This window comes from Sus scrofa, chromosome 1 (genome assembly GCF_054392235.1).
Source record: "Sus scrofa isolate SSC_HxYL_T2T_F1_AM1 chromosome 1, Sscrofa_HxYL_maternal_Yorkshire_Landrace_v2.0, whole genome shotgun sequence".
Taxonomy (NCBI): Eukaryota; Metazoa; Chordata; class Mammalia; order Artiodactyla; family Suidae; genus Sus; species Sus scrofa.
Genome location: NC_139383.1, coordinates 245,157,580 through 245,174,489, shown reverse-complemented (window position 1 = coordinate 245,174,489; position 16,910 = coordinate 245,157,580). Strand labels below are relative to the sequence as shown.

Genomic DNA, 16,910 nt, shown 5'->3' with positions numbered 1-16,910 from the left:
TGCTCTGCTCCTGCTATTAAGTTGTTGTGCTTGAATGACTTTTAATAAGGACACAGCAGCACAAAAGCACTGCCATTTAACTTTTGATGAACAAACTTAAAAGATCAAAACCAGGGGGGAAAAGTTAAGTTTGAGGAACAGATGGAGAGAGATTTGAGAAGCAAAAATGTGTGGACAAGGCATCATCATTGGCTTCCTTTCTCAACGTAAAGAGGAAAGGGAACCAGGCCTTTGGCTGGCACCGAGAGGTGGCAGGGGTCCTTGTGATAGAATAGGAAGGAGAGAAGAGGAAGAAGAAGAGATGGCTGGGTGACCAGTGGGGCTTGTCCTTCTTTACCACGAAATGCTAGATTTCTGAGAGCTGCCTTGATACTAACTGTTGGATATAAGAAGATTTAAACAACTCCCCACAGCAATGCTGTCAACTTTGGGAACTCGGGGGAAATTTGGGGTTAATGTCAGCAAGGTTGTTGTCCTTTCTCATTTATTTGAATGGGGTCTTAATTACTTTCCATGAATATAATTTCTGTCAAGGCCTTTGGGGTCCAGTTATTGGTCAGATGTGTCTATTTCTGTTTCATAGGGAAATTGGTAAGTCTCTATACTTTAAAACAACGTAATATGAAATAAAAGAGGTGTAGGGTGGTGTCACCCTACTATGTTTGTGTAGGGGATGGCTGTGAATACAAACTCCCAATGGGTCTGTAGGAGCCTTTATGTCCTTAACAGATTGAGTTGTAGACCTAAAGGCCTCCCTGTTGTTGCATGAGATGATTGGTTTAAGGATTAGCAAAAAAACCTTGGATTATTTTTCTCCTCCAGGCCATAGCTGTCAGCCATCTATAGGATTGTAGTGTGTGAAGTTTAAGAGGATGAGGTTAGCCTCTTATTCTTATGAGTATGTGGTTAATCCCTGGAAAGCCCATCAATAACCCAGCTGTAAGTTTCTTTATAAAACAAATTCGCCCTTGGAGAATAATACATAGCCTGCTATCAAATGGAGTAAATAAAATGATGACAACAAACATGGATCTTCCAGCTCTCCCAGCTTCTATGTAGTGACATACCTGCCACCTAAATTCCAGTAGTCCAGCCCTTTTATTAATTTTCCAAAGGGATTGAGCAGTACTGCAGAGAAGTTTTTTATGCATCCTACTTCCTTAGTTCAAGCTAGTTTTTTAACTGAGAGTTTAACTAGGTATCTCTGACAAACGCAGAGCTTGGCTTCTGCATCTGGGTTCCTCTGTATAGGCAGTGTGCTCTTTAGTTACTAGGAAACTTGCTGAAGTGTTGTTTACTTGTTCATCCCCCACCCCCATGCATTTTCATATGATTTTTACTTGGATTTCTTAGAAGCCATTATAATATTTTCCCTCTTTTTAGTGGGAGAAAAAATTTCTTCAGAATAGAAAGTAGAGCATCTTGTTTTAGAAATTAGATCTATGCAGTTTTTAAAATTAATGTGTGATTTACTTTATCATTACTTTATCATTCACCCGCTTAAAAGCACACAACTCACACTGTATAGCACTCCTTTGCCCAATATTCTGTGATAATCTATATGGAAAGAGAACCTGAAAGGGAATGGATATGTGTATATGTTTGGCTGAGTCACTTTGCTGTACAGCAGACATTATCACAACATTGTAAATTAACTCTATTTAATAAAACTTAAACAAAATAAAGCATACAACTCACAGGTTTTTAGTATATTCACAGACTTGCACAGCCATTACTGCTAATTTGAGAACATTTTTATCACTCCAAAAAGAAACCCATATTATCAGTCAAACCTCCTGCCCCCTCCTCTCAAACCCCTGGCAACTGCTAATCTTCCTATCTCTCTGGAGTTGCCTGTTCTGAACATTTCATATAAATGACATCAAATAATATGTGTCCTTTGGTGTCTGGCTTATTTCACTTGGCATAATGTTTTCAGGGTTTATTCACATTGCAGCAAGTACTTCAGTCCTTCTTTTTGATCAGTATTCCATTGCATCAATATACCACATTTGTTTTGTTTTGTTTTTTAATTATTTTTTAATGACTGCACCTGCCACATGGAAGTTCCTGGGCTAGGGGTTGAATTGGAACTGCAGCCACCGTCCTACTCGCCAGCCATAGCAACACCAGATCCCAGATGCCCCTGTGACCTGTTGACCTACACCACAGTTCACGGCAATGCTGGACCCTTAACCCACTGAGCGAGGCCAGGGATCGAACCCACAATCTCATGGTTCCTAGTCAGATTTGTTAACCACTGCGCCACGACGGGAACTCCCTTGTTTTGTTTTTTAAGTGCTGCACCCACGGCATATGAAGTTCCCAGGCTGGGGGTCAAATCATAGCTGCAGCTGCCAGCCTACACCACAGCCACAGCAACACAGGATCTGAGCTGCATCTGCAACCTATACCACAGCTCACAGCAACACCGGATCCTTCTGCCCACTGAGCAAGGCCAGGGATCAAACTAGTCAGGTTTGTGACAGCTGAGCCACCATGTGAATTCCTGCATTTTTTTTATCCATTCATCAGTTGATGGTCATTTAAGTTATTTCCACCTTTTGGCTATTAGGAATGATATTGCTGTGAACATTTGCATACATACTTTTGTGTGGACATGTTTTCTTTTATCTGGGTATTTACATCTAGGAATGGAATCTCTGAGTCATTTGGTCACTTTGTTTAACATTTTGTACAACCAGTGGCTCTCCCATGTTACCTTCCCCCTTAGCAGGGGCTGAGAATGCCAGTTTCTCTCCTTATCCAGCACTTACTGTCCATTGTTTGGATTCTAGCTGTCCTAGTGCGTGTCCTCTGCTGCTTCGTTTGTGGTTTTGATTTGCGTGTCTCTAATGGCTGGTGATGCTGAGCATCTTTTCATCGAAACCATCCGTGGTTTTGCAAGTGGATCTACCTAAGTAAACATGGTTAAAACCTAGTCTAATTCAGGCCTTTACGTCACAACCAAAACAGGCATCCTGGGCAGGTGGGGATGAATAAGTCAGGGTGATGATGCAGCATGAGTGGGCCTATGTGGGTTAGGTGAAATTCAGAAGGAGGAAAGAGGAGTTGAAATGCTTTTCAGAATTGGTGGCCTTCATCCTGGTGCCTGCCTACGCACAGCCCATCCACTTTGCTTCTGTGTGTCATTTTCTGTGCACTTCCCCGATGAGATGGGGTCTTTTCGGTGGATTTATTTTTTATTTATTTCTTTATTGTCCTCAAGTGGCTTGAGAATTCTTGGCCCCAGCAAGCAGTTTCTGCCTGTTTATCACCCTTGTCCCTCTTCACACGAGAGGCCATCCACACAATGGGAGGTTTTCCGATAACTCCTGTAGTCGTGTCCTTGATGTTTCTGCTGCCACACAGCTCGTCCGTCCCCACTCTTCCCGCTTGTTTATTGTAGTGTACCAGTTTTCTTTTTCTGTACTCTCCCCAGATAAGAACTGAGTGTTTTAAAGAACAGAGGAAATAGCAGAAATCAAGGAAGAGCAATTTGGAGAGAACTGTCAACAAATGTTACTTTTCACTTTTTTCCCCTCTCCATTTAAAAGTGTTTAAATATCAAGTACTATGAATGCCACGTAAGGTCATGCTTTTAGCATTAGAGATGCTATTTGGGGGCATGGTTTTAGTTCTCGTTGGGTTGAGTTTGTGATCTGTGTGACATAGTTTTCCCAAAGGTTAGATAAAGTGGGTTAAATTTCAGAAATTCCAATTGATTCAGTGGTTGGTGATAAGAAACTTGGCATCTAGTGGGCATGAGGGGGATGTTGGCCTTCATTTTTATTCTGGGTGTCCTTTCCACTTATATAGGCTGCTCTGTGGTGGTAAACCATGTGCTCCACCTGTTTTAGAAACAAAAATGTAGAAACCACTGCCCTATTATATTAGAGCTCTAAATGTAAACAGCAAAGTCAGGTTCATTATAGCAACATAATTGACCCAGTCTGTGCTAGGTAAAAATGTGAATTAAAATTCTAAATGCATGGCTGTTGTTTGACATGGATGAGGTTATTTTATTCCTTGTGGGTTTTCAGTATCATTAACTCAGGGTTTGGTGTTTGTTTTACTTGTCTCATTCTCAGCCTCTTCGAATTGTTGAGGTAAGAACAAATGCGTTTATCTCCTTATCCCTCAACCTGAACTTTTGCCAGATCACCTTTGAGGCAGCAGATCAGTATGTAAAAGTTCCCGGTAGCTCTTTCCCAAATTGTTTTGTAAAATAATGAAGTTTTTGTTTGTTTTATTTTGAATTGTTAGTGGGGTCAACATTGGGAAGAAGATGCTCAGTCAGTTTTTTGAATTTTAACAAGGTACTTGATGGGGAAGGGACAATGAAGCGTCGAATATTGAAAAGTACTTTTTAAATTTAAAAAAAAATTTTTTTTGGGTCTTTTTTTGTCATTTCTAGGGCCGCACCCACAGCATATGGAGGTTCCCAGGCTAGGGGTCTAATCAGAGCTGTGGCCTCCAGCCTATGCCACAGCCACAGCAACTCAGCATCCGAGCCTCGTCTGCGACTTACACCACAGCTCACGGCAATGCCGGATCCTTAACCCATTAATCAAGGCCAGGGATCAAACCTGCAACCTCATGGTTCCTAGTTGGATTTGTTAACCACTGAGCCACGACAGGAACTCCCCGAAAAAGTATTTTTTTTATGGCTGCACCCACAGCATATGGAAGTTCTTGGACCAGTGATTGAATCTGAGCCACAGCTATGACCTATGCCAGAGCTGCAGCAATGCCAGATCCTTAACCCACTGCACTTGGCCAGGGATCACACCTGTACCTCTGCAGTGGCCTGAGCCACTGAAGTGAGATTCTTAACCCACTGCACCACAGCTGGAACTCCCTTGAAAAATATTTCTGGGAATATTTTTCATTTTTTTGTTTGTTTGGTTTTTTTTTTTTTTTGCTTCTCAGTGCTATACCTGCAGCATATGGAAGTTCTCAGGCTAGGGGTCAAATTGGAGGTATAGCTGCCATCTGGGAGTATTTTTAAGCAACATTTTGGCAAGTCCTTTGGCGTATAAGAACATGGGTTCTAATACAATGGGACAGAATTCCAGCTTAGATGTAGACCAAAACCTGTCAGCCTCAGCACTGTTGACATTCTGGGCTTGCTCAGTCTCTGTCCTGGGGGTTGTCCTGTGTGCATTGTAGGGTGTTTAACGGCATACCTCCCTCTACCCATTAAATGCCAGTAGCACTTCTCCTCCTCTTTCCCTCCTAGTTGTGACAACTGTAAACGTCTCTTGATGTTGCTAGATGTCCCTGGGTTGGGGAAAGAGGTGTCGCAGTTGCTTTCTTTGAGTCTAGGTTGATACATACTGCCACAAACCACCACTGTTCATCAAAAAGGCCTTTTCTGATAGCTTCATGAACTATTTTGCTTTTGTGTTCTGTGGTATATAAATCTATGAGCATTAACTTTAAAAAAAAAAGTTTTCTAGGAGTTCCCATTGTGGCTCAGTGGTACTGAACCTGACTAGGATACATGAGGACGAGGGTTTGGTGCCCAGCCTTGCTCAGTGGGTTAAGGATCCGGTGTTGCCATGAGCTGTGGTGTAGGTCACAGATGCAGCTCGGATCCTGCGTTGCTGTGGCTCTGGCGTAGGCCGGCACCTGTAGCTCTGATTGAACCCCTAACCTGGGAACATCCATAAGCCACAGGTGCGGCCCTTAAAAAAGGCAAAAAAAAAAAAAAAGTTTACTAATTAATACCAGCTAATGAATGGGTAGAAGGTTGAATTTTCCCAGCCTTGCTGTCATGAAACATTTTATAGTTTCTGCAGTGCTATGGACAGGTTTGGATCTGTGGAGGACTGATGCATGTAGAGTCTGCTCATCGGCAGAGCCATTAGGTTTTTTGAGGTGTTGCTGGCTATATAACAGCGGCAGGATCTCTTGTCCTAAGGTGCATTTTTAAAGTAGCATTCATATTTCTTTGTTTGGTGAAGGAGATGGGTACAAGATTGACACATGGGGCAACCCCTGTGGAGTCAGTTGTTTCAGTCTTCTGTATGTGGGCCCTCTATTCATTTTAGAAAATATTTTATCTGCTGAGAGAAGCCAGAGCTCTCTCAGTTTAGGCTTGATTCTTCATTGGCTTCCTTGGAAGAGAAGGAGAGCAAAAGGTATTTTCCTTTCTCCAATGCAGGGAATTGGGAAGTGGGGACTGGAGAGATGGCACCTTGTGAATTGTAAATCTTTTGAATAAATCCTCATCTGTCACTGCTGATGAGACCACATCGTGAAGATGATTTTATTTCCCCGTAAATGTCTGGTGGTGAAGGGTGGACTGTCTCTGGGTGTGCATTCTTGCAAGAGTGTCTCCTTACCAGGGAAGGGAGAAACACGAGGTCTTCTTGGTGGAGAAAGACATCGCCCTTGTCCTCCCTTTGCTTGAGAACACTAGGTCTGTAACAGACTCCTTGTGAACAAGGTGCTCTGGGGCCATAGGATTTCTCCTGTTTCAGGGAACAAAAGGTTTGCAGTCATCGCTTTGGCTGTGAGCCCCACGGCAAGCCACTCATCTGTGAAATGGGAGCTGTGATGCCCACCCTCCCTCCCTCCGGTGTTCTGAGCTGAGGCCAGGTAGTGAAGCTACAAATATTACCTGGGAGCACTGCCTGGCAGGCTAAAGAAGTCGCATGTCAGGCAGCACTATCCACGTTTTCTGGGTCTATAGCATCTTCATAGCTGATTCATCCTGTCGATACTTAGTTAACACTCCTCTCATTCTGATAGGATTTTGCTTTTTTAAAAAAGGAGGAAGAAGGAGCTTTCAAGATGGCTAAGCTAAGGATGGAAGAACCCAATTGGCTCTAATAATAGACAGTGAGCTATCTCTTCAAGGGGCCTAGAAAGCTAGAGCAGGGTAGCGGTGTGTGTTACCCATGGCCAGTTAGGCTGTTGGATAGCCCTGTTGAGAGCTCTTTGCCTAAATGTTGGGTTTATCTCTTCACGCCTGCTTCACAGGTGTGGCAAAACCCTTTTATTTTATAAGCTCAGTGTTTCTTTTTAACAGTACATCAGAGAATGCTTTCCTGTTCCTCTTTCTAAAAACCATCCTGGGTTTGGCAGAAAATCAGCTTTCTTCCAGCATATCCCAGTATCACCTGAGACTGCCTTGGCTCTGACATAAATAATCCCAGGTCTGGAGTCATCTTCTGAGGACTCCATTGGCAGGGGGATGGGACTGGATATGAGGAAGGGTGGATAGGGTGGTATCCTCTACCATGTAGTTAAATTCCTTCCCCTGCTTAGCCTCTCTCATCTTGGTTTAATCAGTGCCGTGCTTAATTACCCCGCTGCACCCACTTGTGTATGCATCACTGCCTTTCCCCAACCCTGAAGCCGGACATAGCTCTTACTCTCCGAGTAATGATAGTAATCGCTGGTAGGGCAGACCTGTTCCTCATCCTTCTCCAAGCACATTTCTTATGGCAGGTGTCTAGTTCCTAATTAAGTGCTAATGAGCATGCCTAGTGGACCGTGATGCCACTGCCAGCTCCTTCAGTTTTATGTCTGGCTATTGCTGAGCTCTTAAAAGGTGACAGAGCAAGAATTAGTGTCTCTGGGATGACAGGAAGGTGATGTTATGCGAAAGGAAATTGTTATTATGATCGTAAGTGGAGAATGAGTAGTTTATAAATACTTTCCAAGAATACTCTTGATGCTGCTCGCTCTGACCTCACCTTCTTTTCCATTTTCTCCTCTAATTAGAACTATACTCTCTTCAGAAGGAAGAAGTTTAAAGAGAAGGTTGGCGCCTAAAGATTTTTTAAAAGATACTAGGTTGAAAATCTACTGTAAAATGAGTGTAGACACTAATGTCTGCCTTTTAGGTGCTGTTTTCTCTTGCTCTTAAGGGCCGGAAGCATGTTTAAGATTCAATTAAAGATCAGTGATCGGTGTGGAAATCACCCATACGCTGGTGTGAAGATCTAATATATATCACGCAAGAGGGTGATAAATAAAACGAGTAATTGAGTCCCAGAGAAGTGAGCACAAATCAGAATCTTAAGAATTTCCTAACATTACACCTTAGAAATTGAGCTTTAATCGTTTTTACTGTCTCATCAAAAACGAGTTTTATGTTGGATAGCTGAAATGTGGCCAGATTTATGGTCCAGGGATACTTTTTCTTGGATACTTTTTCATTTCCGACAACGTGTCTTAAATATAATATATGAGCGCAACAGTGCTTTTTGATGTGAACAGATTTACAAGGTCTGCAATGGGTTAAACCATAGAGGAGACGGCATTTGGGAAGGGAACTCAGTCATCGCGGTTGGAGTCCCACATGGCTGGTGAGAGCGTTCTCGGCAAGGTTCTTGGCCTCTGCATCCCAATGGTTTCCTCTGTGACGTGGAAGGGGGTGGGTTTGTGGCATGGAGCTCAGGAGAAAAGAGGGGATAAAAAGTTTTGCCAGGAAGGTTTCTTCCAGCTGTGGCTTGCATGGCTCCCTGAGGCCTCCGTGTGTGTGTGGTACAGTGACTAGTGCACAGCCATGGGGCTCCTTCTTCCTGTGTTGACTCCACTCCCCTCCCACCTGGTGGGAGACACTCAAGGCCTTGAGCCCTGGTTCCTTCTGTGAAATGGGAGTAACAGTACTCCCTCAGTTCTGTGAGGGCTCCATGAGGTTGAGGACGCACAAGTGGAAGAGGGATGCTAGTTCTTCCTGCCTTCCAAGTTCTGTTAATGAAAGATAATCTCTAGGAGTTCCCGTTGTGGCTCAGTGGTTAAGGAACCCGTCTAGCAACCATGAGGACGTAGGTTCAATCCCTGGCCTCCATCAGTGGGTTAAGGATCCGGTGTTGCCATGAGCTGTGGTGTAGGTTGCAGACTTGGCTTGGATCCTGCATTGCTGTGGCTGTGGCATAGAGAGGCAGTTGTAGCTCCACTTTGACCCCTAGCCTGGGAACTTCCATGTGCCACAGGTATGGCCCTCAAAAGCAAAAAAAAAAAAAAAAAGAAAGAAAGAAAGAAAGAATGCTGGGGTGAATCGGAGTCACTGAGTAACTGGTGACTGGTTGAAAATAAAGTTACTGTGTTGCAGGATGCGTATCTGTGCCTCTCCCATTTTCACCTTTCTGAAATCAGGATTCGTCTTACATCGGTGACATTTTAGATTCAGTGACACACTGCATTTCATTCCTGGAGGCGCTTAGAGATGGAACTGACTAACTTATCTAGACTTGCTCATAATCCACAGCTTCACTCTCGGGGGGTGAGTTAGGCAGAATGTGACAGTGTCACTCTGAGGATTATATTTTGAGATGATGATATGATAGCAGGTAACTGAGCAGATGAAAGCTTTTGATGGACTGAAAGTGCTAACCACATCTTTTTTTCTCCCTTTTCTCCCTCTGTCTCTCTTCGTTCCCTTGGTGTATGTGTGTGTGTGTGTGTCCAACCTCCTGGTCTGTGTCTTCCATCCTCTCACGTCATGTCGTCATGTCTACTTTCACCCCCGGATGCCGCTCCCCTCCCCCACTCTCCCCTCCCTCCTCTCCCCCTCTCACCATCACCACCACGGACAGCAGCAGCAGTTGCAAGCCCAGCATCTTTCTCATGGCCACGGACCTCCAGTGCCCCTCACCCCTCACCCTTCGGGACTTCAGCCTCCTGGAATCCCGCCCCTCGGCGGCAGTGCCGGCCTCCTGGCGCTGTCTAGTGCTCTGAGTGGGCAGTCTCACTTGGCAATTAAAGATGACAAGAAGCACCACGATGCAGAGCACCACAGAGGTGAGAGGCCTGGCAAGCCAGATTAGGACCTTGTCCTAACACTCTTACAGTGCTGCAAAGTTTGTGCACCGCTAAAGAGAGCCCCAACCCATACAGAGAGCAAACAATGAGCTAAGAGGAACTGTCGCAAAGCTTGGCCACTGAAACACAGTTCACCCTGGAGGTTTTCAGGGTTTAACGTGGGCATCTGTAGATTTCTCGATCTCTTTAGATTGCAGGCATCTTGACATCTTGGCAACTGCCTCGTTAATGCCAGTGGCCTGTACCATATTATGGAAAACTGTTAACTGCTTAATTGGGTAATTTTCAAAGAAAGTAATGTTGTTAAATGGGGCGAAATAAGAAGTTAAATTTGAAAGTGAATGTGTTCAAATGAAAGGTTTGATAATTGCATCTGTTACTACTTAGTTTCATAGGCTTTAATTCTAGTATGCATTAAATATTGGGCAAAATTGCACTTGACTAATTTTTTGAAAAAAAAAAGTAATTTATTCTGTCAAGAAATTTTTAAAAAATAGGCTTTTGTGTATGGTTAAGCTGTAAATCTTATGTTTACAAAATACTGTAATTTTCAGGAAATCACTGTATTAGGAATGTGCAATGACTTATATAAATAAAAGCCATTTTTAAAACTGTTTGGGGCTTGTGTTCTAATTATTCCCCCCTTTTTTTTATTTCTGTTCTTGCCTCTGTGTCTGAACGGGCATGTCTGTGCGTTTCTTGGTAACCTCGGGAGCAGACAGAGAACCGGGCACAGTAAGTACCCTGACGCCTGCTGCACATAAACGCGTCTCCCTCCCACCCCCACCCCCGCAGTGCACCCCCAGCTGCCCTTCTTTAACACAGCCACAGACCACATACATTCTCCTGTCCCTTAGCTACTGTTGTGTTTTGTTTTCTTTTTCTTTTTTCTTCTTTTTTAATATGACTGTTCCCCACCCCCACCCCGCTCCCCATCCTTTTATAAAACTTTCATCAAGTGAGAGGGACATGATTTGGAGACAAAGGTGTTTGCTGTGATGATTATTGACCTGAAAATAGTTTGATCCCTATGTGCCACAGACCCATTTAAAAAATGTTTATCATTGCACTTCGAGTCCAGGTGTGCCTGTAGTTCAATAGAGGATTAATTTTTTTTTATCTTAGTCAAGTCTACAGGCAAGAGATCACAATCCATACGTGAAATTGGTATGTTATTTCTACCTAAACTCTTCCTTATGCTCTGCAGAGCATCTTAGTTGCTAGGTTTCTATATCTAGTTTTCTTTTCATAAATGTCCTTGAAGTGTGAACTTGAACTTTATTTTAGTCCAAAGAACTGGGTGTCTGAGTCAGCTCTCAAAAACAAAGAAATTCAGAATACGGGGCTCTGTGTTTATCGAGTTCATTTTTCACCGGCCTAAATCTTACCCATCTTATGTAATGTACGTTTGACCTATACACAGATCTACCAGTTATTTGTGGGGACAGCTACTCTCTCTAAAATGCATTCAAACGTTGTGGAGCAAATAGAGTGAGGAATTGGCCTCTTTTCAACCAAGATAACTTGTAATTTTTGTCTCCTCTTCTTTTCTTTCTTTCTGAACAAATGTCAGTATTTCGATCATCTTTAATCTAAATATGGTTAGAAAATGGGATACTGAATTTTTAAATCATTCTGATACTTTTTTACAAGTTTGGGGGCAGATATGTAAATCTTTTCAATTCAAAATTCTAAGTTGTCTTTGGAAAATGTTGGGAGGAGAAAAGGGGGAGAAAAAATTGGAGTTAGGGATTAAAATATCCTACTCACAGACTTGAGTAAATTGATATGGAGGTGACCTTTCTGGTTTGCTGTCTCAGTGTCCCCATAGACTGTCTGTCATCTTACATTAAAAACCCTAGCCCTGGACTAGAGAACAGAGATGGCAAAAGATGATAATGGGCATGCCCAGGGCCTTTAGTCTGCTGCTTGTTTTAATTTTATCAAATTTATTCTAGGTTTGAGACTTTAGTTCAACTTTTTGTTCTCAGTACTACTGTTTGACGTTAAGTCACTGTGTATTTATGGAGTGTTCACTGTATATAAGTTAATGTAGGAAAGGCATCTATAGTAAGGGAAATGTGGGCATATGTGTCACAAACCCTTTCTCAAAGGACCAAGGAAAAGCAACAAAAATACTAGAAGATACAAGACTGTAGGAAGTTTCAGCAAGAGTTCTAGGCAGTTGTGGAAGGGATACCAAGTGTGTGCCTCTCTGAAATGCCACTGGCATGAATGAGTAGAATTTGTACTGTTAAGCTTGTGGAGACATTTTTCCATAACTCGGTGTGTTTGTGTTTCTGAGTATATTAATAATCTCCTCTTTGAGACTGGAGGAAGGGAGGGTGGGATGGACGAAGGAGGATGAACTGTACCCTTCAGGAAGTACAAAATAGTTCTTGAATTTTAGGCTATGGATTTTTTTTAAGTCCAGTGGTTAGTAAGTCTGTGTTGACCTAGTAGTCAGTGAACTTTCAAGTCAAAATATCATAAATACATTGCTGAAACCAATCTATAAAATGATATAAAATACATGGTTACTTAATGTGTTATTTCCATGTCTCCTTTTACACACCAAATTTTTGGCACGTCTTAATGATTATGTCAATGCATATTTTCCTAGTAAGTATATATACTGAGTTTCCTGCCACATTATTGCAGAAAACTCATGGTGATGATATGAAATGGGGGAACTGCACTAATTTATAACCCAAACACTTAAATCAGTCTATTGAGAGGAATTAAATTGTTCACTGTCCATATAAGTGGGAGTTTGCTACAGTTATATAGAATTAACGAGCTCTTCCAACTTTGTGTAAAATTAAATAGGAGACACAGTGGGTAAAGAAATGTGTACTGTCAGCACCCAAAATATTAGAGTGCTTATCTATTTAGTGAAAAAGTTTGAATTAAGAAGTTGAATTTTACTTGACAGATAAAAAATGATTGCTCTGTACTGCTGTGTTTTGTTTTCATTCAGTGGGGTTAAGTGCAGTCATTACAGGGCAGTGATTTTCAAACCTTATGGTCTCAGAATCTTTATACCCTCAAAGTTATTGATGACCCCACAGAACTTTTGTATATGTGGGTCATGTATTATGAAAATTTTCTGGGTTAGAAATAAAGCAGATTTTAAGATTACTTAAACAGATGAAGAGCTACTTAATTATCTTAAATCACATTTTTAATGAAAAATAATTTTATCCAAATTAAAAAAAAAATGTGATGGGAAGAGTAGCTTTTTTGTGTTTTTTGTTTTGCACATTTGTAAATGTCTTTAGTACCTGACTTAAAAGAAGGCAGCTGAATTCTCATCAGTTTCTGCATTCTCTCTGTTGCCATACATTGTTTTAAGTCTTGGAAGAAAATCTGCCCACAAAGAGAGACCCTCAGGGTCCTTGGGCAAAACTCTGAGAATCTCTGCCGTAAATCCATAAATAAGTCCGAGAAGTTATGAAAAATTCTAGGCTGGCATATAGTCTTTATTTTTTCCTCCGGTATTCTTTCTCTGCTGACTAAACGTATTTTTTTATATCAAGTACGAAAACAGGGGACTTAGGTAGACCTAGAGGGAATGTGAGTGTGTGTGAATTTTTATGGGAATCTAAAGCTGGTTCATGGATAGTTTAGATAGTTTATATTTATTTATTTTTAGTGACGGATTATTCCATTTGCTCATTTAAGGTTTTATGGTGGGAAAGCAAATGAACCTTAATGGAAAACCCAGGAAATGAAAGTACTAAGAACAGAGTGAAAATGCGGACACTATTTTTAAGTTTCTTATTTCTGAAAGGGGTGAATGATAAAGCTAGTAACTTTTGAGATTGTATTTTGCTCTTTGGCTGTTCATTTTAAATTAAGATTTGACGACTGTTTTTCTAATTGGCGAGCTTTTTTATTTTTTTTCCTAACGTAAGCCTACTTATCAGAGTACTACTTCTCAGCTAAGAAATGAACTAACAAGAACCTTTATTTCTTCAGGAGTAATAAAAACTTTAGATATTCCAGTTAATTTAAAGGTGAATTGCACTAAATTTGACTGAAGGGAATGTCCTTTAAATATGTCTGCTTGAAAAACCTGGAGTTAGAGAACTGACAAGGAGTTGCATGGCTTTTAAGAAGATAGGATAAAATATATGTTTAAATACTCATTCATTTCACAAGTATTTATTGAGCACTTACTATGTTTCAGGCACTGGTGGAGGCACTGTGTATATTTGCTGCCATTTTGCAGTGATACCTTTTAATGTCAAAGTCAGATTATCTGTTGAATGAAAAACACTGAAATACCTCACTCATGAGATCATTATTTCGTACATTTGGGAAAGGGAGGAGACATGAGAGGGTTGTCTGGGAGAAACTCCAGAACAGGGACGGTCTGTAGTCTTGGGCAGGTTCCTACGTGGACTTGAGAAAGTCCTGGAACCCCTGTAAAATTGTATGCAGAGTATTGTGGGTCAGTGCTCTTGCACAATGCTGGGGAAAGATCATAACTTTCATTAAAGTTTCCTGGCCCAGAAAAGTCTAAGCACTTTTTATCTACTTTAGTGGTCAAAAGGGTGTGTCACTATCATTTTCTCAGTGACCCCAAGGGCAAGGGGGGTTGGATGCTTGTGGTCATGGAGTTAATTAACATCAATGCAGTAGAGATTTAGATCATATCTTTCTGAGGAACTCTGTTTCTCCTCTATAACTGACCTCTAGAATGATCATGTTTACATTTAGAATATATTTAAAAGTCGTTATGGGAGTTCCCACTGTGGCGCAGTGGGTTAATAAGGATCCAGTGTTGCCATAGCTGTGGTGTGTACATCGCAGCTGTAGCTTGGGATTCAGTCCATGGCATGGGAGCTTCCATATGCCACAGGTGCCTCCAAAGAAAATAAAAATAAAGTAGTTAAGACAACTATCACTTTATTTATGCTGTGCCTTTATTTATGCTGTGCTACTTGACTAGTTAACTGGCAGAGGAAGGACCAGATCCTAGTTATGAACCACCCATCATTTCACTTTTTCTCAGATGACCTTCCGCAATATAGGGGGCAAGGAAGAAATAAGGTGTGAGCGTTGCTTTGGGGAGTACTTTACTCTTGGCCTTTTTACAAAATGTATTTTTCAACATCACAATGTCTCCCAGTGGTTCTTTAGGGCTATGACAGCATGGATTTGGGGGTGAGGGAGGAGGTGATAGAAAGAACATAGGTTTTGGACAAAGGCAGACCCCAGTGGGATTGTGGCTGCACCAACAAGAATTCTCATCCTTTTGAACCTTCTCTTCTATGAAATGGTCATGCCTCACATGGTGTGGCTTTAGGGACCATACGTGGGAAGTCCTCAGATATATCACAGCAAGCCTTTAGGAATATCCTTCCCACTTCTACCTTCAGGGTAACCAGACAACAGTAAATGCATCATTAGTCACCTCAGCATAGTTATTTGTGGTTTCCTTCCCCTTTTAAACAAGGCATGAGGCTCTTCTGGAGATGAGGGCCCATGTGACTGGGTGGCTGTTCCTCACGTTTCTCAGTGTGTCGGCACCATGAATGCATCCCAGCCTCTTAGGAAAACCTCATGAGTCTCATGATAACTCATGTTCATCAAGGGGAAACAGGGACTAGGAGGAGGTGTTTTCACCTAAATGTTTATCAGGTTATCTTGACCTGACTTATGTCAAGGAATTGCCTGGAAGCCAAGGATAAAACTGAGATGAGTCCCACCTGACATCTCAAAATACTAAGGCACAGTGGGGAACACTGTTTTCTTAAGCAGTGGCTTCAGTAGTTTTTCTTCTGGCAGAGTTTAAGATGCTGTGCTTAAGAGAAACATCCGCTGGGAAGACTAGTGTCATTGCCATGAGAAAGGTGAAGGAAGGAAATCCCTGGCGGTTTCTCGCTGGTCAGGAGTGGTGTGTACCTGTGCCAGGTGGGAGTGTGTGCTCACTGCTGGGTGTTGGACATGAGTGACTGAAGAAAAGTTCAGGTCTCACTGTGAGCTCAGCGATCATAGGGCATCTTTAAACAAAAAGCTGGTAGAGGCTAATTTCTCCCTCCAAAACCTTTTTTTAGGCTTCACTTTATGTTCCATAATTAGAAAACTTAATGCCTGACCTTTGGAGCAGATTTTAAGAACATTTTTTTCCACTTAGGCCCCATGATCATTTTCAGCATTCCCTCTAGGATGTAGTAAGCAATGAACTTTGTATCGTGGTCTTTCCGACGAAGAGAGGTGGATGTGAGGGATGTCAGACATCCAAACACCACAGTCAAGTCCTGATGCAGTGCTTTCTAGTTTGAGGGGCTTTTCTTACAGTGGAAGCACCTCTTCAGGGGCTGGAGAATGAAGAGGGACAGGAACAGCTAAGAGCGTGTCAAATATACTTTTAAAAAACATTTGAAGTACAGATTTGATTTTTGCTGTGACCAAGGGATGAGGCGAATGAAGGTGTTATGAGGTCACTTAAAAATTATTTTTAGGAGTTCCCACTGTGGTGCAACTGGATCGCCAGCAACTTGGGAGTGCTGGGATGCAGGTTTGATCCCTGGCCCGCCCACAGTGGATTAAGGATCCAGTGTTGCTTAGGACTGCAGCTCAGATCTGATCCCTGGCCCAGGAACTCCATATGCCACAGGACGGCCAAAAAAGAAAAAGAAAAAATATTTCTATAATAAATTTTTGTTGGTTTTACTTCGTTTTTGTCTGGAGCAGGAAGGTGGAAGGGCAAGCTGTGGATAGAGGGAGTGATGCTAAAGGAATTGCCTGGTTTAGCACTTCTTCCAGCTCCAGTACTCACTGGGTCTTATGTGGCTATGGCCACGTTTCATTCTGAGAGCCCTCCTGAGTCACCACTCTGCATCCAACAGTGCCGAGTTCCTAGACTGAGGTGCAAGTACACACAGTTTTTTGTGTTTTTTGGTCCCCCCGCCCCCCGCCCATATTTAGCCCTTAAACCATATGAAAAGTAGACTTGTACCATTTAGACTCACTTTACCGCTTGGGCTTCTGAGATGTGATTTCCACATTTCCACACATCTCCACTTGCCTCCACTTTTCACCCTTGACAGGTGGGGAATCCCGTTAGTTTTATGGGTTAAAAATGCATTTGTCGAAGTGTCAGGCAGAACATGCGA

General features: G+C 42.2%; 1 protein-coding gene across 9 annotated transcripts in view; it reads left to right on the top strand.

Annotated features, from left to right (window-relative positions):
- TLE1 (TLE family member 1, transcriptional corepressor) overlaps positions 1-16,910 on the top strand; it is a 92,490-nt gene that overhangs the window by 35,980 nt on the left and 39,600 nt on the right. For 5 of the 9 annotated variants that reach the window (XM_003480540.5, XM_013993633.3, XM_085019157.1 and 2 more), the window contains 2 exons: positions 9,558-9,762; positions 10,502-10,518. The exons of 2 other annotated variants lie outside the window; for them this stretch is intronic. In XM_003480540.5, the coding sequence (XP_003480588.1) occupies positions 9,558-9,762; positions 10,502-10,518 (222 nt within the window). The remainder of the gene's footprint in view (positions 1-9,557; positions 9,763-10,501; positions 10,519-16,910) is intronic. 2 more of the 9 variants (XM_005660179.4, XM_013993634.3) reach the window with 1 other exon arrangement.